The 27,933-nt window shown below is 35.9% G+C and overlaps 1 protein-coding gene across 1 annotated transcript; it reads right to left on the bottom strand.

The window, feature by feature from the left end:
* Positions 1 to 9,626: 9,626 nt before the first annotated feature.
* On the bottom strand, positions 9,627 to 10,589 carry LOC105551772 (putative olfactory receptor 2B8). The gene has a single exon (XM_011997175.1). The coding sequence runs from the start codon at positions 10,587 to 10,589 to the stop codon at positions 9,627 to 9,629; it is 963 nt and encodes a 320-aa protein (XP_011852565.1).
* Positions 10,590 to 27,933: the final 17,344 nt, after the last annotated feature.

Consider the following 27,933-nt stretch of genomic DNA (forward strand, 5'->3'; position numbering starts at 1 on the left):
TTACAACACACTTCCTAATCGTTCCTTCTATTCAACATCTTCATCTCTATTTTATATCTTTGTCTATTCATCTACCATCATGGAGAGAAGAAATGCAAGAAATACAAACACACATACATACATACATAAACATGCCACCTGAATGCTATGTCTTAGGGAAAAATAGTTGTATATTATAGATCATTTAAATATATTAAATTGAGTACTATTCACCTAAGCAACTTTTAACTAAAAAGTTAAAGGTGAAGAATAAGTGGATTAATCAAAATACTGTTAAATATGAAGCAGCAACTCTGCATGATTGCATGGACCCTCAAGACATATGGCTATTGGAAGAATTGCCTGCACATTGAGTAGTCTATTATAAAGCATTCACACACATAGTAAAGCCTGTATAAACATTGTCCTTGCATTGCAGTTAATTTTAATATTTATATTTCTCATGAAGCAACACAATTCACTTCAGGCTGAGCCAAAGAAAACTGAGACAATAGCCTACCTATCTTTCTGTGCATGTGTGTGAACACAAAAGATTTCCTTAAATTGATTAATTATTCAATAATATTTAATGCAGTTTCATAGAAAGCTCTGTATGTAGAAAGTTTGTCATCTCACTTGTCAGTTAAATGTGCAGCTATATATCTTACCCATTGTATTTCCTTATTTCCAAAGTGACTATTTCCATAGTTTTTTCAGTGGCACTGATGGAAGGACAAAAAGGAAAATCCAGTCAGGAAAGAAGAATGTCTGATTGTTTCTTAACTGGTGATAAGATGAAGATTTCCTTTCATAAAAACCCTTGTCCCATTTAGAGGGTGTACAACAAATGCAAATGTCTGTGTTAGGGATGAGGGTTAGTTAGTGGGTGTTGGGGAACAGGAAGCACCTAGTAGTGGGTCGGACACAGTGAAGACTGACCACAAAGGCTAATGCACTCTGCAAATCACTTGATACTTTTAAGACTCACAGGATGAATGAAAGCATGCATCCAATGATAAGTACAGTTTAAAATCTAACAAAGTTCAGTAATAACAACTAAAAAGTATACAATATCAGACATAGTGAATGTCTGTGAGTACTTCCAAGGTAACTGACAATGCATGGTATTCTATCTAGGAATAAATACCAAATCGTATAAAAATAAATGTATGGGACTCACTGAAAGTGAGAATACAAACAAATGTAGCAAAATTCTCCTCTCCCTTCCTATCACTCAAAATAGCACTGAACTAGGTAAAATCTGACTTTTAATTACACTTTCTACTGTTTTTTAGGACTCCTCACCTATTGACCCTAGTCTAGGCACGCTGAGATCTATGTAGTAGAGGTCAGCTTTGTAAACATACCAAAAATGTTTTATTTTCATCACTACCTTTGGAAGAAGAACTGTCAGGGGCCTGCAGAAACATTGGTAGGTAGTAGAACAATTTGGCGTGGATATTGCTTCTGTCTCTCATCTGATACGTTTTCTTGACCTAAAATTTCTGATTTATCGTTTCTTTGTAAAGATAGAATGATGAAGCACTTTCTGGTTTTCTTGATGAATTGTTTTGATTTAAAAATGCAAACAGGCCAGGCACAGTGGCTGATCCCTGTAATCTCAGTACTTTGGGAGACTGAGGCAGGTGGATCACTTGAGGTCCAGAGTTCGAGACCAGTCTGGCCAACATAGTGAAACCCTGTCTCTACCAAAAAACACAAAAGTTAGCCGGGCACGGTGGCGATTGCCTATAGTCCCAGCTATTCAGGAGGCTGAGGTGGCAGAATTGTTTGAACTCAGGAGGCAGAGGTTACAGTGAGCCAAGAACTCACCCCCACTCTCCAGCCTGGGCAACAGAGTGAGACCCTCTCTCTAAATAAATAATTAAATAAATATGCAAACATCGTAGAAACAAACCATGAATAAAAAGTAAGAAATAGCTATTAAAATGCAAAACTTCTGCCCTTTAAAGCCTCATATTAATGAACTCATAGGACATTGCATGGAATATTCTGTTACCATCAACCTATAAAATAATCTATATTAAGAGTCAGTAATCAAGTCATTCAAATTGGCACTGTGACATAAACTGAAAAGATGGGGTTTCACACCCATTGATAAATTATGTTTTATAGATTCTTATTTAATGTTACAAAACCTTAAGTTGGCACTAAACACTGGAAAGTTTCTGAAGGTTTCAATAAGAAGATGAACTTTCAGTGATTGTTGGATTTATGAAAAAGACAGAGGAAGGACGTAAGTTAATTTTGATAGGTCAATGACTTATCCTCATGCCACCTTACACAGACTCCAGATCTAAGATGAACACACTCTCTATAGTTATACTTTGGAAATAATCCAGCACAAGTCATTCATTTTAGGTTGGCTCTGCGTATTTAGAAGTGTTCCTTACCTGGCTCAGTCCCTTAGTTCATCTGTTTTCATGGTGAAGTGTTTCTCTGTTTCCTATCAGCAGAAAGAAAACATGTGATACACTATTAAATATTGTATCTAAAACATTTAATGCACTTTCTGGCATACAAAAATACAATAAATGTTAACCTTAATTATGATACAATCCTTTTAAACACTTTAGAAGTGCATATGATTTATGTAAATTAGTTATTAAAAATTATGGATAGGACCACCCATTGTTTTCTACTATTTCCCCATAGTCACTTCATCAAGGACTTAATGTTTAACTGGGTGATATCTTAACCCCTTAGAAACTGCTTAATCTTTTGACAGAATTACCATGTACAAGATAATCGTATGTCCATTCCCCAAAAATAAGAGCTATGTCAATGTCCTATGAAATAATTAATTTAGAACAACTTATGGCAATTTTGTGACAGGAGTACTAAGAAGCTGAGTTGTACTTCAGAGAAAGAAAAAATAACTAATTTAAATAATGACCTGAACTGACAATTTCTTTAGGTATTGGCTGTACATTTTTACACCTTAATTCACTGTCTTCCACAGCCCTCTTTTCTTAAGGCATCAGCTATGTTGCATACCTTTAATCATAACATTTGAGAGAAAAAAATAGATGATTTTTGCTTCTGATGAACCACTTCCTGATTTTCTCTGCACCAGCTCCTTATAACTTCCCAAATTCAGACGATGTAAATCTGCCCCATCTTCACTCCTGAGAATGTGCTGAGAAGACTTTGTTGCAGTCAGAGACAGTATCTGATCTCAGGAAGACTGGGTGCCTCGTGAGAGTGCACCACATCCCTCCTAGCAATGCCCTCAGCTACACGCGCACACACACACACACTCACTCACAGGAAGAGAGAGAGAGAGGCTGTGCTAGTTACATAAGGATTACACAATTCTTCCTAAAAAGCAATGGGATATGAATACGTCATACTTCAGTTCTCTCTGTGTTTTGAATCCCTATCCTGCCACACTCCTCCCTAGGGACTTACATTGTCTTCTCACTGGAGAATATCAGGAAGCAGTTTGACTGAATCTCTCAACCACTTCCTGATTTTCATGGACAGATCTGTCTCACTTGGGAAGCAAAAGTAGTAAATATAAAAGGCAGATTAATTAACAGTTAAGTAAAACTAACCTGTATTAATTGCTATCACAGGCTGTGCACACAGTACAATATGAATTAATGTGAAATGTGCTATTGCAACCAATTCTTTGATCACTCTAAACTGTTAAAATATTCAGATTTTAACTTTTGTATGAATTAAGCATAATAATCATCAAAAATAGTTTAAAAAACTACACAAGCAACTATCATGTCACATTATGTTGATGAAGTTAATATTTATACTGATTATTAGAAAAGATTCAAACTAATAAGTTATCATAATCTTCTAGTCACAAATGAGTTTCACAAAGCATCCGCTTTTTCCTATCAAAAGTAAACATAACAAAATAGAGAAGCAAAAGTATATATTAGGAAAGATAACGAATTCAGTAAAGTACCTAGTTTTAAAGAAAAGTAAGTATGGTAGTGAATATATATCGTTTAAATGATATAAAGGAAAAGGAATAAGGAAGAGGAAAGTGTCATTTGGGTAGGAAATTACCCTTAGTATAACCCCCTTATAAAATAGGCACAATGTCCTCTTTGGAATTTTTTATTGCCCTATTATATTAATATAATATAATCTTATATTATCTGGCTTACTCTTTTTAGTACCTTTGAACTAGAATCTGGTTGCTTGAAAATGATTAAAATGTAGTTCTTACAGTTATCATTCTCTGGATTACATATAAAGCCAAGGGATTTTTATTAGGTTTATGGGGATAAGCAAGACAGCTATCTTCTCTAGCGTTCTCCACTTATTTAGTAACAGAATAATGAATTTACCTAGTGTGGCAAATGCATTCAGAAATAATCTATTTCTCAGCTTCTGTCGCAGCTTGTTGCATCCTACAAATCATTCTGGCTGATAAAATGTAAATTGAAGTAGGTTGGGAGAGCTCCTTAAAGGGAAAGGGCATACCTTATTTTCACTCTTCATCCATTCAGCTGTCCTGGAACTCAATGTGATGCCTGAAGCGCTAGCCTGCACAAGAAGGACAAGTACCAAAGCTAAGGGATGTTGGAACGGAAAGATAGAAGGAGGCTGAATTCCAGACAAACTGAACTTTTTTGGGTGAGAGATATAAACTTCTATTTTTTTAGAAAGGTACTGGTATTTTAGGATTTTCATTATGTGCTCCAGAGGCTAACCCTTACAGATTCAGGAATAACCTCTCAAGCAGATGATTCCATTAAGTTGAGAAAAGCTACTGCAATTGTGCATACTCTCTATTCTTGACTAAGAAAGTTAGTTCTCCCTTTCAGTCAGCACCAAAGAGCACAGGTACTTGCTGGGACATGATAAAACACATCCATTAATTTGCATAAAATTAAATAATTTACTCAAGCACTGAAGGAATACTAAAGGCCAGTAGCAAGTTGAATTAATAATGGAAATTTTTGTTGATGAAGAAAAGATTGAAAGCAGAAGTATGAGAGAGGAAAATAAAGATAAGTTTTCATAGCTACTAGATATGTTTGTGCAGTTGGTGCATTGTACAAAGTTGTGTAATTAAGAGATGCCTGGCTAAAAGAAGTGCTATCGTTGCCTTTTTTCTTCTAAAATACTCTGGTGCCTTTATCGATCAGTACAATCAGGTGTTGTATGTTTTATTGACCCCTTGTCCAGGGGGTAGTTTGTAAATATTTTCTCCCATTCTGTAGGTTGTCTCTGTTGATTGTAGAGCCAATTAACAATAGAGTTCATTAACATTTATTCAACATGATAATATATTAAAATATTGATAGTAATAGGATAATTTTTAAATTAAATGAAAAGCATTATATTTGTTATTTTAGAAAAGAGCAAATATATTACTAACTAACCAGTATGTATTTATTTTGTGGCATTGCTAGTTTGGACTTAATTTTTTTTTGTTTATTTTAATTTTTTTATAACCTTTGTTTTATTGCAGCCTTTTGGAGAAAATGGGCCTAATTGGAGCATGGTAATATCTACTGGGTAAGCATTTGTGGACAGGTACAGCTTCTGCTGTTCAAAAGCATAAAATACTATTAATTCACTAGAGCTGGTTTTAAGTCCTTTAGAAATTTTGATATTCTGTTAAATTTATTTTGCTGCCAAAGCTAATGTGAAAACTTGTAAAGCTCTATAACTTCATGGTCTCTTGGAACATGCCACTGAGAAGGAAGAAATACCTGGCACACACGCTAACACTCTATCCTATGTTCATAGCAGACATAGTTAGTCAATCCCAGCACTGGTGTTGAAGTGGGACATTCCTTCAGAATCCTCCCCATTTGGCAAAGGAGATGAAGACTCTTTGTCATTCCTTTCCTGGAATGCAAAGGATACAACCATTTTTATAAGCTGTGCAGTCAGTCTCTGCTACTTCCCAACATAAGTTTCAAGTTCTCCTGGGAATTACTTCATGATTTCTAATTTTATTTGTTTCATTTTATTTCATTTATTTTTTCAATCTTTGTGGGTACATAGTAGGTGTGTATATTTATGGGGTACATGAGATGTTTTCATACAGTCATGCGATGTGAAATAATCACATCATGGAGAATGGGATATCTATTCCCTCAAGCATTTATCCTTTGAGTTACAAACAATCCAATTACACTCTTCAAGTTATTTAAAAATATACAATTAAGTTATCATTGACCATAGCCACCCTGTTGTGCTATAAAATAGTAGGTCTTATTCATTCTTTCTATTCTTTTGTACTCATTAACCACTCCTAGTTCCTCCACCATCCCCTGGCACTTCCGAACCTCTGGTAACTATCCTTCTATTCTCTATGTTCATGAGTTCTATTGTTTGGATTTTTAGATCCCACAAATAAGTGAGAACATGCAATGTTTGTCTTTCTGTGCCTGGCTTATTTCACTTAACATTGTGATCTCCAGTTCCATCTATGTTGTTGCAAATAACTGGATTTCATTCTTTTTAGGTCTGTATAGAACTCCATTGTGTACATGTACCACATTTTCTTTATCCATTCATCTGTTGATGGACATTTCATTTGTTTCCAAATCTTAGCTATTGCAAACAGTGCTGCAACAAACGTGGGAGTGCAGATATCTCTTTACTATACCGATTTCCTTTCTTTGGGGTATGTACCCAGCAGTGGTATTGCTGGATCATATGGTAGCTCAATTTTTAGTTTTTTTCGGAAACCTCCAAATCATTTTCCATAGTGCTTGTACTAACTTACATTCCCACCAACAGTGTACAAAAGGTTCCCTTTCTCCACATCCTCACCAGCATTTGTTATTGCCTGTCTTTCAGATATAAGCTATTTTAACTGGAGTGAGATGATATCTCATTGTAGTTTTGATTTGCATTTCTGTAATTATCAATGATATTGGGCACCTTTCCATTTATCTGTTTGTCATTTGATCTTTTTCCCATTTTTTATTAGATTATTAGATTTTTTCCAGTAGAGTTGTTTGAGCTCCTTATATACGCTCATTATTAATCATTTGTCAGATGGAGAGTTTGCAAATATTTTCTCCCATTCTGTGGGTTGTCTCTTCACTTTGTTGATTGTATCCCTTGCTGTGCAGAAGCCTTTTAACTTTATGTGATCCCAGTGGTCCATTTTTGCTTTGGTTTCCTGTGCTTGTCGGGGCATTGCTCTAGAAATTTTTGCCCATACCTATGTCCTAGAGATTTTCCCCAAAGTTTTCTTATAGTAGTTTCACAATTTGTAGTCTTAGATTTAAGTCTTTAATCCATTTTGTTTTGATTTTTTTTATATGGTGAGAGACAGGGGTATAGTTTCATTCTTCTGCCTATATATATATCTAGTTTTCCCAGCAGCATTTATTGAAGAGACTGTCTTTTTCTCAGTGTATGTTCTTGGAACTTTTGTTGAAAATGAGTTCACGGTAGGTGTATGGATTTGTTTCTAGTTTCTCTATTCTATTCCCTTGGTCTATGTATCTGTTTTACGCCAGTTCCCTGCTGTTTTGGTTACTATAGCTCTGTAGTATAATTTGAAGTCAGTTTCAGGTAATGTGATTCCTTCAGTTTTGATCTTTTTCTTTAGGATAGCTTTGGCTATTCTGGGCCTTTTGTGGTTCCACATACATTTTAGAATTATATTTTCTATTTCTGTGAAGAATGTCCTTGGTATTTTGATAGAGATTGCATTAAATCTGTAGACTGCTTTGGGTAGTATGGACATTTTAACAATATTAACTCTTCCAATAGTCACAACTACTCTTCTATCATAGTTGTGACTATGATATTTATATTATTTGAAACCTAATTTTCCAACTCCTATATATCCTTCTGAAATACTAGACACACATAAATGTATTTATATATTTACATATGTTATATATGTGTGTGTATATATACACACAAAACAAGGATATTTGTATTTTCATAGTGTTAAAATGTGTTCATAATAGAAGAGGAAGAGTCAATTGTATATATATTGCATATATGTATAATGTATTTTATATATATTCTTTAAAGATGGTAGACACTTTATCACATCTGTAAGCTCTTCATTTTCCGTGCTCTGTGGGAAGAAGTGAACTATGTATCCACTGCCCAAATATCTGTAAAGGGCAAGCGTATGTCACTATTAATAAAATGACCATTGCATTACAATCTTTGAGGGTGGGTGCTTTTTGACATTTTTCTACTGTAAATTCACACAAATGAATGTCCCATCTGTTTTTTTCTTTTCTATTCGGAATGATGAACATCATAATCTCCATGAGATGATAATAAATGATAAAAATATAATGAGATATATTGCTAGGAGAAATGTTCTTTCAGATTTTTTTTTAAAGACAAGGTCTTTCTCTCTCACCCAGGCTGGGGTGCAGTGGCATGATCATGGTTAACTGCAGCCTCAACCACTTGGGCTTAAGGGATCCTCCTGCCTCAGCCTCCCAAGTAACTGGGACTACAGGCATGCACCACAATGCCTGCTAATTTTTTATTTTTTGTAGACATGAGGGTCCCACTATGTTGCCCAAACTGGTCTCAAACTCCTGGCTTTAAGCAATCCTCCTGCCTTGGCCTCCCAAAGTAATTGGAATTACAGGCCTGAGCCACCATGTCAGGCCAAGAGTTTTTTATAATGTCAAAACCAGACACTTTAAATGAGTTATAGGCCTTTCATCCACCAACCATTACATAATGATGTAGAGTCTCTGAAATAGGGTATTGGGGATACATATCCTATATACAGGAAGAAGGTCAGAAACTACTGGATTTCTTGTCTTTCAGTTTGAAAAGAATTGCTATTTTCCATTTGGCCTGCTGGGAATAGCTATCATAATGCTGATTAAGATTATTGAGCACCAACAATAAAATGCATACTGATTGGGCAGCAATATGTTTTTAAATCAAAGTCCATTACTGAGAGACATATGCGTCCTCCATATGTTAGCCATTAAGAGAAACTTCTGTAGAATGAGGTGTAGATATAAAGGAATACACTAAAAGGGATGGTTAGGATTATCTAAGAGAATAAGTAGGCACAGTCATTGCACAGAACTTTCTATATTTGCACTCCTTTTTGTCCCAAACAGTGTAGATGACTACAGCATGCATTTGGCTCACTGAGAATATACCATCCTAACACTGACTAAAATAAAATTAGATAAAATAAAATTAGATAAGACAACTATGCTTACAATATCCAAAAGAAAGAATATGCAAGGAGAAAATGAAGTTTCTCTTGATTATTTATGGGTGCATTCTAATTCTGTGGCATGATTTAGTCATTTCAAAGAGTCATTTTCTTTCTTTCTAAACAAGTCTTATGATTATTTTCTTAATCATTAGTTTTAACATGCTAGGTGATAAAAAAATTCATTTTGGTTAATTTTAAAATTCATTAGGAAAAACAACATATATTAATAAAAATGTAACATTTTGTTAAAATCTATGGATATTCATTATTTTTAGAGCTCTGTTTCATTATTTCTGGGGAAGGATAATAAATAATTTTCTTGCTATGAAATACATAGATAACAATAGTCACAATCAGCCACTGTTATTTGGGGATGGGAGGAATAATGGAACATTGCAGTTGGCAGTTGACAGTTGACAATTGGCATTCTGGGAGTGTGGAATTTGAATTGTAAGAGGACTGCATTCTCCTAAGCCATGTTCTGACCTTGCTCTTGTTCTCTTCCTAGTAGCTTCTTCACTGCTCCCTTAACATCCTTATTTCTCAAGGTATAGATGAGGGGATTGAGCATTGGAGTTATGAGTCCATAGAAAAGTGCAAGAAGCTTGCCCTTCAATTTGGCTGTGTTGCTCTTAGGTGCCATATATGCATAACCACTAATGGCAGAGCCATAGAACATAATAACCACCAGCAGATGAGACCCACATGTATTGAAGGCCTTCTTACGACCCTCAAAAGATTGGATGCTTACTACTGCTTTGACAATGTTGATGTAAGAGAACAGAATTAATCCAACTGGGATGACCTTTATGACCACCACAGCTGCATACATCTCCACTTCATTGATCCATGTATCAACACATGATAACTGAAGCATGGCAGGTACCTCACAGAAGAAATTCTCCACTTGGTATTGACCACAGCGAGATAACAAGAAAGTCAGCACTGTTTGCACCAAGGAGTTGCTGAAACCTGTTACCCAAGCCACTGCTGCCAATTGCTGGCATAGCTGAGAATGCATGATAACCATGTAATGGAGTGGCTGGCAAATTGCTATATAACGATCAAAGGCCATTACTGAGAGAAGTACACATTCAGTGGATCCTAGACCAAGGGAGATGAAGAGTTGAGCTACGCATCCTATGAAGCTAATGTCTCTCTGATGGCTCCGTATATTTATCAGCATCTGGGGAACAGTGGAAGTTGTATAGCAGAGGTCCAAAAAGGAGAGATTGGCCAGAAAGAAATACATGGGTGTATGGAGTATGGGATCAAGGCAGGATAAGATAATGATGGCTGAATTCCCAATGAGGGTCATTATGTAGAAGATGGAGATGGCCACAAAAAGAGCCATTTCTAGTCTGGGCCATTCAGAGAAGCCCATCAGAATAAAGCCATTGTTGTAATAAAAGGTGTTATTGAATCTTCTCATTGCTGTGACACTATATGCTGGTAATACCAAAGCCAGAATTTTAGAAGCCTGATTATCTTGTGCTTAGAACTAAATGTTGGCTCATACATCTGCATGCAATAGAGAAACTGCGTAAAAGAAAACAAATTCATTAGTGTGTTTCCTCTTATTACCTCAGTAAGAAAAATGAATTTTTAACAATTATATATCTATATTTTAGCAATTATATTTTAATCCACGATTTTAACTTAGTAAACTCAGAGTTTACTAAGTTTTACTTAGGAGTTTACTAAGAGTTTACTAAGTAAAGAGGTTTTACAAGAATACAGATAGTAAAGATTTATTACAAAACGTTTGTTATAAAAAGGTATTGGATCTATGAAGATTAAGGAAAATGGAGACTTCATTGGAGTTCCATTAAATCTCTAATTTACCCAATATGTTTCTTAATCATTCAATTTAATTTATCTTCTTGCTGCTTTTTAGTGCATTTCTATTATAGAATATGGAAATTGCCACTGATGAAAGATACTATTGGTTAGGGAAGGTAAATTCTCCTTTCTGCTTATTGTAATTAAGTTAATATGAATAAAACTCCAAGGACTGAAGGCAATACACTCATTAAATTAATTTAGTATTGTATTTAGTCAAGAGATTAGTAAGAGTTAACATGACTAGAACCAACAACACATAAAATATTCATTTATTTTGCTTATATCAAAAACATTTACATTTATATTAAATAATGTATACTTATGAAATGGGAAATGTTCCTTGTCCCCCTCACAGGGCGTGCGATGGAGTGTGGCTCGCTTCTTCAATGCCCTGCTGCTCAAACTTCTAGGAGAGCTTACAGATGGGCAGGCTGTGGGGCTCCAACCCAAGGGCAGTGTCTCGGAGTGAATAAGCTGAAACCCCAGTGGACCTGTGTTACAAGGTGCTCTTTCAGTTTGCTATCTATAGGCAGCTTGCGTTAGTCACCTCAATTAGACGCTCTATCTTGTGGCAAGGACAGAGGGCTTTCTGTATCCCAGGTTCTTGCCTTGGTGTACGGGAAGAATCGGATCACACGTGGGCTTGGAGAAGGAGTGTAAAGTTTTATTGAGAGGAAGTAGCTCTCAACAAATGGAGCCGAAAGGGAGATGGTCTTCCCCTGGAGTTGGGCTGCTCAGCGACCCGATCTCCTCTGGCTGCCCTGGCCAAACTCCGCCTCATCCCGCTGATCTGCTGGCGTCTGTCGGTAGGCTATTCCGCCAGCGTGCTCCCCTCGGCGTCCTCTCGATGCCCCGTTGCTTACCCGCTACCCTCGCCACCCAGCAGCTTCTGTCATCTTCTGCTGATGTGCTCCTCTGACGTGTGGCTCCCTGTGTGTCTGGCTGCTAGGGTCTCAGGTTTTTATAGACCCAAGATGGGGCATGGTGGGCCAGGGTGGTCTTGGAAAATGCAACATTTGAGAACGAAAGCAGGAGCGTCTGTCCTCACCTAGGTCCATGGGGGTGGAGCCCTGCCTTTCTCTACCCAGTACTTCCCTGCCATATCACTTATGTCAACATGAACTACAAAAATGTTTGTGGTTTCTACGGATGCTCTCACTATTTCTTATTTAGCCACATATCCATGAAGAAAAAGTATCAAAGCAGGCTTTCCTATAATCTTCAGTATCACATAATCTTCTGTTTTCTGGGAAAATTTGCCTACACAATGGATGTTATATAGCAAAGTGGAAAAAACTGTGAAGTGTACCTAAGAAAATCTCTGGTGTTTGTCTTAGATGTGGTAATTCTCAAATATATGATCATGCACACATACACATACATATCAATATACACACATTATCTGCATGCTTCGTTTTCATTACGTGTAAAACATATATATAATTTCAGTGAGAATGTTTTATTGAAGCTTTGAACTATGTACAATGTATCACATAAATATAAGTATTACTATTAAAGTAGTAATAATTATCATTCATAAAATGATTCTCAGTGAAAGGCTTTTATAAGCAATTTACATATAGCATTTCATTTCATTTTTAAATAATTTTATTTATTTTCAATATAAAGTTGTAATTATTTTTATTCACCTTTTATTGCAAAATTTTTGGACAGTTTTAAGTGAATTCATTCAGGTTTTTACTATTTTTAAACTGATAGATAAAATTGTATGCATTTATGAAAAACATGATATTTTGAAGTATGTATACCTTGTGGAATGACTAAATCTAGCTAATAAACATATGCATTACCTTACATGGTTACCATTCTTGTGTTGAGAACACTTAGCATCCACTCTGTCAGCATTTTTCAAAAATATAGTATATTGCTATTAACTATAGTCACCATGTTATACAATAGACCCCTTTAACTTATTCCTCCTGTTTAACTGAAATTTTGTATTCATTGACCAACACCCCTCAGGTCCCCCTTGCCACCCACCATCGCCTGGTAACCCATTCTATGAGATCAACTTTTTAGCTTCTACCTATGAGTGAGATTATGCAGAACTTGTCTTTTAATGCCTGATTTATTTCATTTAATTCTCACAAATTAACTAATCATATCCATTTTACGGACAAGGACACTGAGTTTTAGAAAGTTTAAATAGTAGCCGGGCGTGGTGGCTCACGCCTGTAACCCCAGCACTTTGGGAGGCCGAGACGGGTGGATCACAAGGTCAGGAGATCGAGACCATCCTGGCTAACATGGTGAAACCCCGTCTCTACTAAAAACACAAAAATTAGCTGGGCGCGGTGGCGGGCCCCTGTAGTCCCAGCTACACGGGAGGCTGAGGCAGGAGAATGGGGTGAACCCGGGAGGCAGAGTTTGCAGTGAGTGGAGATCGCACCATTGCACTCCAGCCTGGGCGACAGAGCGAGACTCCATCTCAAAAAAAAAAAAAAGAAGAAAAAAAGAAAGTTTAAATAGTTTGCCTCCAATCACAGAGGTAGTAAATGGCAGAAGAGGCCTCAGACTCCTGGTATATCTCAGAGTAAACTCTATGCTTTTAACTGTTATTGCATGTAGCCACCAGGATTAATGAACAAGCCTGTGGCATGTGAATAGTGAAGCACTCACTGAGTAAAATGTTTTCTTTATGACATTAGATATTATCTGGTAAACATAAAAATCTGTCATCTCCAGTTATCTGCAAGCCAGAAATTAAGGCCACTCTTCTGTCTCAACTTAGAGATGACAAAGCACATGAGGCAGAGCGGGACTATGCCCTTGGGGAAAAGAAAGTAACCTGGTTTACGAGCCAGCACAATTACATAATAAAACTAAATAGAAAGTAAAATTGCTGGAAGAATGAAACATTTCAACATAATTTATAAATAATTACTATCCTGAGATCCAATTATTTAAAAATTCTACGAAGTTCGTAAAATGAAGTTACTAAAGGCACACCACCAAAAAGATTACTATACAAATAATTCAAAATAAAAAATGTTAAACACCACCAAGAGTTTAAAAATAAAAGAACACTATTGTAGAATGATAATATTTTACCTAGAAATTTCTTCTAAAGAAAATACTCTAGATATGTAATCTGATGCATATAAATATTTACATGCTAGGATATGCATAATTAGTATATTCACATTATTGAAAAATTACATAAAATAATCAATATTTTAGAATAGAGAATTGTTGAATATGTTTTGCTTATCAATAAAACTAATTTTAAATATGTAGTGCCTTTTCATGATTCTCACAATATCTTCGTACATGAAATAGGCATAATATAAAATATGAAGTTTTAAAAAATTGTTGAAATTTATGTAAATATAAGCTTATAAAAGCATGAGCAAATACAACAAAAATGATAATTGGGAATATCTCTGGGTTTGACATTATTACTAATTTTCATTATATGACTGTAGTCTACTTTTCCAAACTTTATTCAGTAATTAGACATTATTTTTTATAATTAGTTAATATAGTAGTTCCCCCTTATCCTCAGGGGATACTTTCCAAGTCTCCTAGTGGATACCTGAAACCACATATAGCACCAAACCCTGTTTTTCCCTATACTGTACATGTATACTTTGATAACGTTTAATTTATAAATTAGGCGCAGTAAGATATTAACAACAATAACTAACAATAAAATAAAACAATTATAAAAGTAAACTATAATAAAAATTATGTGAATGTGCTCTCCCTTTCTTTCCCTCCCTCCCTCAAAATACCTTATTGCGCTCTACTCACCTATTTTCAGACCATGGTTGATGGTGGGTAACTGAAACCACATGAAGTGAAAGTATGGATAAGGAGGAATTACTGTATATAATAGATGTCATTGAACATGGCACCTCCTCCAAGCATTAGATTTCTTATTACTGAGTTCTTGTTATAGTGCTTCCATTCCCATACATTATATTTGCTCTTGTGCTTGAAATCTTCCCTCTCCAGACACGATTAAATCATTCCAACAGGCAGTTACTGAGACTGGCGCCTGCATATATTCCATTTATTTCATATCAGTTTTATGCCCTTGGGCAACTGACTCAAGTAACTGTCACATGGAGGTTGTTATAGGGATTCAATAAGTTGATGTAAAACAGCACATAATTGGACAAAAAAAAAATTTCAATGCTAAATGGTTGCTTTGTTGTAGTAATTATCTTTCTCTGATGGCTAATACTATTTTAGTTTAGCCATCTATTTATTTACAGTTAATCATATTCATAGTACAAATATGTAGAATTATTTGACATATGGCAAGAAAAAAGTGAAAGTTTAATTCCTTTGGGTTTATGTATTATCCTGTTAAAATTTGTACTGTTCTCTTACATATATCATTGACCATTCATATTGAGATGTGTTTGATATAAATATGAGAATTTTCTTATGGAAAGAATAGATCATTCTACAGTATATGAAAACTTTGATTCATAGGTGGTCATTTGGACAGTGTAGAAGAACTTCAGACCAGAGAAAGCATCAAAGGGGAGCAAGGCAATGAAAACAGAAATGAAATAACAAAAACCAGATTTCACCATGTTGTTAATGGCCAGATGTAACTTCTACCACTTTAAAGGATATCATTCACTACTGATTTCAGAGGAATAGAAATAAAGAAAGAGAGAAGCATCCTAATCTTAATTTTGTTATCTGGAAAAAAAAACTATAGGAACAGCTCTTATTATACAAGGGCAGATTTCAAAGATTTGTCATCACATAGTCTAAGCAGAAGGAGTATTCATAAAATATTTTTATATCCTACTTCATCTAAACATATCTCACAACAATAATTTAAGATGTTTTTCTCATGTTTTCTTTAGTAGTATAAAACATCTTTTTTCTTCTTTTCAATACAAGATGACGTCATTGTGAGCAAAATGCATGATCAAATTGCTTTTGGAAAGTATATCTCTTTGTACTGTGTATGCTACCTAACTGGTAAAACAGCAAACTCATTTGCACAGTGCATGACAGCAAACTTTCTATACTCTTGTGTGGTGCTGCCAAAATGAATTTATAGTACTTTTAAAACCATTGGTAATCATTTTCAAATTATATATGTGCAGAAATGTGACTCCACAGTAAGTAGGGACTCATCCACTTTATTATTTATGTCACTTCCCAAATCAATAAGCCAATTTTTAAAACCAAATCTACATTTGTGTTAGGGAAAAAAATTGGCTCAGCTTTAGAAGAACTACCCAGAATAATTTTCCTTGTCTGCCAGTTATCTATCCCATAATCAACAATCCTAGAAATTAGGAAAGAAAAATTACCTAAATTCAATATCTTAAATTTAAACATGAGTATTTTTTTATTTTACTGTAAACAAATTTTATTTTTGATTAATTCATTTTTAAATCACATACCATGATAACATCTTTCTCTCCTAGTCACCTATAGTCTCACCCTCCGTAAGACAAACTCCTTTTTTGTCAAAATGACAATCCTCTAAGCAAAAGTTTCTGTCTCTAAGATATAGAAAAGCATAAAAAGTTAGAGTAATTTTACCTCTTTTAGAACAAGAGTTCCTTGTCCCCTGAAAGAAGTGTTTTCGAGGTTCTGTTGTGCCCCTTACCTCTTAGTTTTGCTAAGTTTTTCTACTTCTGAGGTAATGATTCATGCTTTGTAGTTCCTCCCAGGTCTTATCTTCTTTCTGTCTAAATCTCATCACAATATTGACTACTCATCTTTTGTGCTATATTTAAAAGAATGCAGGGATCCTAGAATATTTTTCTCCTTTATTCCTCAGAGAATAGATCCACCTTAGAATAGAATATGCTAGAAATTTTTACCTTGGGGAGCCAATCTCCCAGTTGCAATTAAGCAGAACTCAGAAATAGGAACTTTGGCCACAGGGAAAAATATAAAAAATAGCATCTTAAATTGCTTACAACATGAATGGATTCTATACAATTATTCCATTCAGCTTTCCTTCCTATAGAATAAATCCTGAATTTCAGATCTGTTTCTTCTCTAGGTTATTTTCTGCCTCTATTATTTATAATTAGATACTGAAACCAATTTATGGCTTCATGGAAAATTCCAAACCCATTCAGAATGCTCTTAATCTGTATTTATTGAAATGTCTTTCTGATAAATCAGTATTTCTTTCAGGGCTTAGTGAGAATTGTGGGCAAAATGTACACTCTCTGGATTGAGTTTTGAATCCATAGTCCTTTTTGATAGAAATATACCCAACTCATGAATCTTAAAATGAATAGGTTTACTTTGTGCTAAGGATCTTTTATTAGAGCTTAATATGAATTACATCATTTAGGTTTTTTCCCAGTGCTTCATCAATGTAGTACACTGTTAAATTTTGGGAAATTTTATCAAACCTCATAGTTGAGAAATGATGTCAGTGTCACTGTATTTTGTATTTAGGTTATCATAAATGAGGTTTATATTCTTTTTTGTATGTTTCAATGCCATTTGCCTATTTATGAAATATCTGCCCATATTTGAAGACACCATTGCTCCCTTTACTCTTGGCTTATAAATCTTTTTTTTGGATATCTGAAAACTCTTTTAGGGAGTTGGCCCTTTACCGTAATTTGCCAATTATAAATATGATTTTTGTGGCTATCATTTATGGTTCAATTTTGCTTAATATGTGTTTTCCACTGAAGTATAACATATACACCAAAATGTAAAAACTATAGAGTTCAATGAATTTTTTAAGTGGATGGAACCCTGTAAACAACACACAAAGAGAGAATATATCACCCAGATCATAAACTACTCCTTGTGCCTCCTCCCAATCACCATACCCTCAAACACTACTGAAAACATAAATTATATTTACCTGTTTTTGAAATTTTCATAATTGAATTTATCATATATATATGTATAAGTTTGTATCTGGTTTCTTTTGCTAAATGTTATGCCTTTGAGATTCATCTATGTTTTTGCATGTGCCATTTTTCTCATATACTTCTACATTTATGAATATATCACAATCTGTTATTCTTACATTTGGATAATTTCAGTGGGAGGCTATTACAACTAGTGTTTATGTGTACATTCTTGTAACATGCCTTTCAGTGAAGAAATGTATGAATTTTTTGGGCCTGTAACTACAAGTTAAAATTTCTAGTTTAAAAGTATAGGGTATATTCTGTTTTAGTAGAAACTGCCAACATGTTTCCAAAGGGGTTGAAATGATTTATACTCCGACCAGCATGTATGAGCATTCATTTCCACTACAGCCTGTTCACTTGGCAATGCCAACTTAAAAAAATATATATACTTTCTGTTTGATATATAAGAGGTATCTCAATATATTTTCTTGATGACTTTGAGGATAGACAACTTTTCAAGTCTATCTTGAAAAAATGAATGCTCAAGTGTTTTGTCCACTTTTTCTATGAGCTTTTTGTTTTGTCTTATTAACTTCTGAGAGATTTTTATATATTCTGGACATGAGTATTTATAAAATATATGCACCCCAAGTATCTTTTATGCTTTGGCTTATTGCTTTACTCTTTTTAATAATGTCATTACCTTTAATGGACATTTTTTTAAAATATACAAATATATAGAGAATAGTGCACTATACCTGATATATCCATCCAACAATAATGAATATGTGGCCCATTTTGCCTAATTTACATTCCCTATTACTCCCCAATTGTTATTTTGAAGTAAGTCTCAACTATCAATTATTTCATCCATATATTTCAGTATTCATCTCTAAAATATAGTGATTCTTTATAAAAAGCATCATTTTGCAATACAAAAAAATAATTCTTTATATCATCAAGTACCCAACTGTGTTTTTATTAATTGTATTTTTTTTCAAAAGGCGTTCTGAAAGTCCAATTTGTCAAAGTTTTCCTTTTTGATTGGTGCTTTCTTTGTCTGATTATTGAAATCCCTCTCTACCTTAAGGCTATGAAGATATATTTCTCTATTTTGTACTAGAACTATTATTATGTGACCTTCACACTTGGACGTATAACCTGCTAGTAATTGATGTTTATGTATTATGTGGGATAGGGGTCAATATTCATGTTTTCTACTCACTATCCAATTCACCCAACATCATTTATTGAAAATATCCTTTCCTTACTTAACTTCTGTGTACCCTTATCATAAATCACATACATTTTTCCCATATACTTACGGGTCTGACTCTCAAGTCTCTACTCAGTTTTTCTCTCCTGGCACCAATACCATATGGTCTTAATATATCTTCAAATAAGTCTGATATCTTGTAGTACAAGTCCTCCAGCTTAGATTTGATTCATCAAGTTTGCTTTAACCAATGTTTGTTTTTGCATTTCTGTATGAATTTTAAAATCAGCTTAACAATTTTTTTAAAACCTGTTAAATTTTTTTATTTGGCTTTTTCCCCCATTGGAAAATCACTTGCTCACTTTTCAAATCTAAGCCAGTTCACAGACCCAGATTCTCTCTTGAAAAGAAAAGGACAGGCCCTCTTAAAGGCATTCTGCAATGTCATAGTAAATCTATTTGGTAGCAATTCATACAGTTTTCCTCTAACAGAGTTTAGGGCTACTTGTCAGACAATCCTACAGTGAAAAAATGGAAGTATCCACATCTGAATTTTGCCAAATTCTTTCTCTGCATCTATTAAGATAATCATATGGTTTTTATTCTTTGTTTTGTTAATGTGGTGTGTCACATTATTAATTTGCTTATGTTGAACTATTTGTTCATCTCTGGGATAGACCTCTTTCCTTTTAATATTCTGTTAAATTTAGTTTGCTAGTATTTTGTTAAGGATTTTTGTTTTTTGCATCTGTGTTAATCAGGGATATTGGCCTGTAATTTTATTTTCTTGTAGTTTCTTTGTCTGGTGTTGGTATGAGGGTAATGTTAGCCATGTAAAATGAGTTTGGAAATGTTGTTTTTAGCATCCTCATCTGCTAGATATTCTGAGCATGATTTGATCTGCTCATTTGTAAGACACAATCAGTGGTAGACCTATTTGAACTGGAGGACTAAAGAAGTCACAGACTCTTCTTACTTTCTGGACCCCGCTAAAATACTGAGCTTTATATGTTACACAGTAAACAAATCAGAGCCCAACATTCAAATTAGCTATATGTTGCCTCTAAATTCCAAAATAGCCAAACAAGCATTGTTCCTTTTTCAAATTTATGTGGTGCAAGATTCAGCAATTTTCACTTTATGATATTTTCTTAAATTAAAAATCCTTAACAAAATACTAGCAAATAAATTGTCTTCTGTAAAGTGAAAATTGCTGAATCTTGCACCACATAAACTGTTTTGAATCCTTATCACCTGGAACTGTATTAAGTTGAAGACCTCTGAATTTTCATTAGTCTTATTACCATGCACCCTTGTACATTGTCTTACCAAGTCATCTATTGCAATTTCTACTTCTTGTGTACAAAAACGAATCGCTGATGTCATCAATATATAGTATGGCATTCTGTAGGACAGCAAGATATCAAAGTTTTACAAGCCAGATGATAACAGAGAAGCAGGTAATTTATATTACTCTGGAGTAAGATAGTGAACTTGTACTGAAAGAAAGCTTTTCCTACTGAGTCCTTTCAATTTGGAAGACAATAACATTTGTCTGCTTGATATCTAAATAGAGGGCTTGGGAGTTACATTGATTTGTTCCATTAAAGAGACAATATCTGAAACAGCATCTGCAGTAAAATTATCATCTACTTAATTTTACAGCAACCCAAGTATTATTCTTTGAGCTCCATCTGTAGTAGATATTCATGGTGCTCAAAGATGTTTCCATCTTCCCTCCTTTTCTTGGTCATATCTGAAGATTACACTTCTTCCTTCTGCCTCAAAGTTATGAATAGTATTGTGGCAAGTTGGCCAACAAAATGTGTTAAATTATACATTTTGACCCTGGTAAAATAATTTAAGAGCAAATATGCAAACTTCCATCCTCAGTGGAAGTTTGCCACAGTGACTGTGGGTTAACATCCCGAGACTAAGGATCCATAAGTGCAAAGAGGCCTAGAATGCTGAGCTACTGTCTGGGTATTTGCTAGCACTCACTGAAGATTTTTAATGATTAAGAAGTATATTAAGTCTCTTAGTTATTAACATTGTTACTGTAAGATAATCTAGCCTACCATTAATTATGCTACAGTCTATATTTTGCACAAGTCAAAAGCTGAATTAAACAGTGATGTGATGTAAATTACTACCTGTGCATTTTCAAACCTTTAATGGTAGCACCAATGTCTGTGATTATCCTGAAGCTTTGATTTATTATTCTGTAAGTGTAGAGAGGAGAATTTTGAGGGACTTTCTCTTACCTTTCCTCCTTCTATTCAATAAGTAGATTTTGTTTTTCTTATTGCGTACTTATAAAATTCCAAAGCTAGAGGCAGATTTGTAGGCATAATTGTTATAATGTCTTAGGTCTTTCCGCAAGGGAACTAGCTCTTTTTCTATCCAATCAGACCTTGAACTGTTAACTGACTGCTATGGACTGCATGTTTGTTTCCACCCAAAATTCATATGTTGACACCCTAACTTCCAATAGCAAGTGGTGCCTCTAGGAAGTTATTAGATTTAGATGAGGCCATGAGGATAAAGCCCCCATGATAGGATTAGTGCCATTATAAGAAAAGAAAGAGACTAGAGTTATCTTTCCTGCCACATAGGATATAAGGAGAAGATAGTCTGCAAACTAGGCAGGGGGTCCTCATCAGACACTGAATCTTCCAGCACCCTGATCTTGGATTTCCCAATCTCCAGAACAATAAAAATTAAATTTATCTTGTTTAAGACACTGAATCTATGGTATTTTTGTTATAACAGCTTGAATTAACTAGGACACTGGCCTAGGTCTAAAAGTTAGTTATGGCAATGGCTCTTCAAGTGATAATTCAACATAATTCCCTATTCATCAATCTTAGCGGTTTTAATTTTATAGCTCAAATTAAACATTTACTGACCTTTTTCAGGCTTATGAACATCCTTATCAACTAACCACCACCATAGATTCCCACAGATGAATCATTTCTTGTTTCTGTTAAACCCTTCTGATTTCTCCCCAGGCTTATTCCTTATTATGGCAAATTCACTCACCTTGCCTTTGTTAGACATGTGCTTTCACATGGCCTCCACCCTACAGTGTAGAATTGTCCCTATAGAAATCAAGAAGCCTATTTCTATGACATTTTCAACCACTTTCTTAGCTAATAAAAAATCTAGTAACTACTTCTTTTTTAAAATGTGAATACTTCCCTCACTAATGTGCTTTAATGTTCTGGCAATGGGAGTATCATCTGGGCAATCCTGAGACATGAAAAGAAGTGAGTGAGAGGGTCAGATGTGTTAAATATACTCCAAAATGTTTATCGTCATAAATCTCCAGATTTTTTCTAAAATACACTAATTATTTCATGGCATATTAACTTTGTTTAACACTTCACTTAATAGAAGCTATTGGTTAGTTGAGTTTTTAAATTAACCCAATGAATAAACGGTCTTAGCTTCTCCCAGCTGTTTGAGCCAGCACATACAATTAGAGTCTCTTTTAAGTGCTCTCATGTTGATAAATTTGGCTTAATCCACATTTGGTTCAGTCAAATGTTTTCTGTCTTCATGACAATCCATTCCAACATAATCCCCAAGATTTTTGTAGCTTACAATGGCAAATTTTATAATTATTTTCTGTCTCCTGACACACAACCAGAGTCATCTCTCAGCATGCTCCAGGGAGACAGAAACATCCTACCTAGTTGTGTTGTGATTAGTCATGATAACTGATATCCTCTTTAAAGGTATTGCCTCAGATATCATCACAAAAACTTCAACAAAATCATGGTCATTTCACCAAACAAAAGAAATGGGGTGACCTGAGATGAAAACAAATATTTTTTGGGGGTGGGGGGAGATTGATAGCACTCTAATTTATTTGAAACTATCTAGATATTCTCAATGCTACAGGAACAAACTTGGATGGGTATTTTGCCACAAGTGCAGCAGAAAAGTTAAGATAATTCACTCCAATGCACTACAAGCTTTCATAATGGGTGCTGAAATGTCCCTCCAAAGTTTGGGAGTGCCCTTAAAGGGCAGAAAGCTAGGAACAGGACTGGGAAGCAAATAGAAGTCCTCACTGACCCAAAAGGCTGGCAGCCAGACTATAAAGCAAAGAGAAATCTCCTATAGTCCAAAAGGCTGGTAGCCTCACTACTTATATGGACTCACCAGAATTCAGGCCCACCCTTCCTTCAAAATATTTGAAGCCAGTGGTTAACTGGATTTAACCAAATTTGCAACAGATTTAAGCTTAGCTACACAACAGACAATCTCATTTCCCCATACTCATACCCTGACAAATATGGAATGTATCCTATCCTAGGGATAAATATTACTTATTATTTATTTCTCTCCCTACAATTATTTTTTACACAATGGTATAGACTGTTTGTGTCACTCCGAATTTATATGTTGAAGCCCTTACCCCAGTGTGATGATATTTGAAGGTAGAGTCTTTGGGAAGTTAAATTAAGTTTAGATGCAGTCATGAGAGTGGGGCCCCCATGTCAGGGTTAGTGTTTTTATAAGAAAAGGAAGAAAGATCAGAGCTTTATCTCACTGTAATGTGAGAATACAGTGAAAGGTCTGTCAGCAAGAGAGAATTCACCAAAAACTAAATTTTCAGGCATCTTAAATTTGGACATTCCAGCCTCCAGAATAGTGAGAAATAAATGTCTGTTGTTTAAGCCACCCAAGATATGGTATTTTTTTATAACATCCTGAGCTAAGACATATTTTTGTACCAGGAGTGGGATGTAGCTGAAAATGTAGAAGTGGTTTTAAAACTGGAAAAGGGGTAGAAATTGAAGAAATTTGGGGGTGCATGCTATAAATATGCACATTAATAGCTATTCTGTTTAGGGCTTATAAAGAATATAAGACTGCTGGAGAAAAGCTTCCATTTGCTTATAGAATACATAAATAATTATAAACAGAATGTTGGCAGAAATACATATGGTAAAGGTCATTCTGGTGAAGGCTTAGACAGAAATGAAGAATATGCTATTGGACAATTGAGAAAAAGTGATTCTTTTTATAAAGTGGTAAAGCACTTGGCTGAATTATGTTCATGTTATATTGTTTTGTGGAATGTAAAACCAGTAAGTGATGAAATTAAAAGTGAAAATAGCTGACATTTCTAATCAAAGTGTTGAAGGGGTTACTTTGTTCATCCTGACTGCTTCTACTAAAATACAAGAAAAAAGAGAGAGATAAATGAATCAAAAAAGGAATTGTTAAACAAAAAGGAGCTGGAACTTAAAAAAATTGGAAAGTTCTCAGCCTATCCACACTGCAAAAGATGAGAAAGCATGTTGAGAAAAAAAAAAAAAAACACCAAAGGTGTGGCTGGACCATCACTCAATAAAGAGATTATGGGATTATATAAGCAGAAACACTGTCGGTCTGAACTGAAGGATATGGGAATGGGATAAAATGAAGGAAGTCTGTCAGACTTCTTAGATTCTGTGGGACTAGACCATAGAGCTATTCAGATGTGAATGTGTGATATTACTCTTCAAAACAAGGGAAGAAAAGACCCTAAAGGTGTTTTAGAGATTATCAGGGCTGCCTCCTCAGTTTTAAAGGTTGGGTCTATCATCTCAGTTTCAAAGGGCAGTTGGTGTCAGAGTGGCTGCCAGAACCTTTTGGGTACAATGCAGAGTCACGGGGACATGACCCCTTTCCTGCAGAGCTACAGAGGTCCGAATACCTACTATCCCAGTTTGTCCAGAAAGTGGGACTGTCATCCCAGTAGACCCAGAAGGCAAAGTATGAAACCAAAGAAGATTATCCTTGAGCTTTAAGATCTAATGGTAGTTGCATTACAAGGTTTTAGATTTGCTTGGAACCTGCCACTCTTTCTTTTTTCCAATTGTTGGAATGAGAATGCCTATTCTATGTCTAATCTACCATTGCATTTTGGAAATGCATAATTTATCTAGTTTCACGGACTTATAACTGGGGATGAATTTTCCCTCAGGAACAATAATATCTTGAGCCTCATCTATATCTGATTTAGATGATATTTAGATGAGACTGGACTTCAGATTTTAGAGTTGATCTTGGAATAAGACTTTGGGGGCTACTGAAATAAGATCAATTTTTTTTGCATATAAGAAGTACATTAATTTGGGAGACAAAGGACAGAATGCTATGGACTGACTGTCTGTGTTCCCCCAAAATTCATATGTTGAAGCCCTAACCCTCAATGTGATGGCATTTGGAGATGGCGCCTTTGGAAAGTAATTAGCTTTAAATCTGTGGGGCTCTATAAGGGGATTAGTGACCTCATAAAAGGAAGAGGGACCATAGAAAGAAGAGCACACTCTTTCCCTACCACGTGAGGGAACAGCTAGTGAAAAGACAGCCGTCTGCAAATCACGAAGAAGGACCTCATCAGAAACTGCACCTCCTACTCCTTTATCTTAAACCTCCTGGCCTCCAGAACTTTGAGAAATAAGTGTCTGTTGTTTAATCCACCCAGCCTGTGGTATTTTGTTAGAGCAGCCCAAGCTGACCAAGACACACAATGCCTGGCATAAAATAAAAATCAAACACTATGAGGCACACTAACAAGCAAGAAAAATAGAAACAGTATGCGCCTGTAATCCCAACTACTAGGGAGACTGGGGCAGGAGGATCGCTTGAACCTGGGAGGCAGAGGTTGCAGTGAGCCGAGATCATGCCACTGCACTCCAGCCTGGGTAACAGAGTGAGACTCCATCTCAAAAAAAAAGAAGAACAAGAAAGAAAAAGAAAGAAACAGGAATCATTCGAAGCTAAAAAGAGGAAATATTCAAGTGAAGTATACTCAGACATGGTTCAGACATTAGAATCATCAGACAAGAATGTTTTAAATATGTTATAACATTTCGCTGGTAAAAGCATATAAGATTTATGAACAAACGGGAGATCTCAACAAAGAGATTAGCATTGTATGGAAGAAGTAAATGGAAATGTTAGATATAAAAAATAACATACCAGAAATAAAATAAGAAACAAATAATTAATTTGGTGGGCTTAACAATAGGCCGGACTCAGTAGGGGAAAGAATTCATGAACTGAAATGTAGGTCAATCAAAATTACCCAAACTTTAACCCAAAGAGAAAAAAGAAAAAGCATCCAAGTTATGTAGGATATTATCAACTCCTCTGACACATGAGTACTTGGAGCTCCAGAGTATAAGAAAACGAAATAGATGACAGCTGACTAGGAACAGCTCCAGTCTCCAGCTCCCAGGGCGAGCGACACAGAAGATGGGTGATTTCTGCATTTTCAACTGAGGTACCGGGTTCATCTCACTAGGGAGTGCCAGACAATCGGTGCTGGTCAGCTGCTGCAGCCCGACCAGAGAGAGCTGAAGCAGGGTAAGGCATCCCCTCACCTGGGAAGTGCAAGGGGGAAGGGAATTCCTTTTCCTAGCCAGGGGAACTGAGACACACAACACTTGGAAAGTCGGGTAACTCCCACCCCAATACTGTGCTTTACCAAGGGTCTTAGCAAATGGCACACCAGAAGATTGTATCCCACACCTGGCCAGGAGGGTCCCACGCCCACGGAGCCTCCCTCATTGCTAGCACAGCAGTCTGTGATCTAACAGCAAGGCAGCAGCGAGGCTGGAGGAGAGATTCCCGCCATTGCTGAGGCTTAAGTAGGGAAACAAAGTCGCTGGGAAGCTCGAACTGGGTGGAGCCCACAGCAGCTCAAGGAGGCCTGCCTGTCTCTGTAGACTCCACCTCTGGGGACAGGGCACAGCTAAACAAAAAAAAAAAGCAGCAGAAACCTCTGCAGACGCAAACGACCCTGTCTGACATCTTTGAAGAGAGCAGTGGATCTCCCAACACAGAGGTTGAGATCTGAGAAAGGACAGATTGCCTGCTCAAGTGGTTCCCTGACCCCTGAGTAGCCTAACTGGGAGACATCCCCCACTAGGGGCAGACCGACACCTCACACCTCACACAGCAGGGTACACCCCTGAGACGAAGCTTTGAAGCAAGAATCAGACAGGTACACTCGCTGTTCAGCAATATTCTATCTTCTGCAGCCTCTGCTGCTGATACACAGGCAAACAGGGTCTGGAGTGGACCTCAAGCAATCTCCAACAGACCTACAGCTGAGGGTCCTGACTGTTAGAAGGAAAACTAACAAACAGGAAGGACACCCACACCAAAACCCCATCAGTATGTCACCATCATCAAAGACCAAAGGCAGATAAAACCACAAAGATGGGGAAAAAGCAGGGCAGAAAAGCTGGAAATTCAAAAAATCAGAGCGCATCTCTCCATCCAAAGGAACACAGCTCATCGCCAGCAATGGATCAAAGCTGGATGGAGAATGACTTTGATGAGTTGAGAGAAGAAGGCTTCGTCCATCAAACTTCTCAGAGCTAAAGGAGGAATTACATACCCAGCGCAAAGAAACTAAAAATCTTGAAAAAAGAATGGAAGAATAGATAACTAGAATAATCAATGCAGAAAAGGCCATAAACGAACAGACAGAGATAAAAACCACGACATGAGAAATACGTGACAAATGCACAAGCTTCAGTAACCAACTCGATCAACTGAAAGAAAGAGTATTAGCGATTGAGGATCAAATGAATGAAATGAAGCGAGAAGTCTAAAGAGAGAAGAAGAAAAAGAAATGAACAAAGCCTTCAAGAGGTATGGGATTATGTGAAAAGACCAAATCTACGTCTGATTGGGGTGCCTGAAAGTGAGGGGGAAAATGCAACCAAGTTGGAAAACACTCTGCAGGATATCATCCAGGAGAACTTCCCCAAACTAGTAAGGCAGACCAACATTCAAATTCAGGAAATACAGAGAACGCCACAAAGATACTCCTCGAGAAGAGCAACTCCAAGACACATAATTGTCAG

The sequence above is a fragment of the Mandrillus leucophaeus genome, unplaced genomic scaffold, assembly GCF_000951045.1.
Source record: "Mandrillus leucophaeus isolate KB7577 unplaced genomic scaffold, Mleu.le_1.0 Scaffold1140, whole genome shotgun sequence".
Classification (NCBI taxonomy): domain Eukaryota; kingdom Metazoa; phylum Chordata; class Mammalia; order Primates; family Cercopithecidae; genus Mandrillus; species Mandrillus leucophaeus.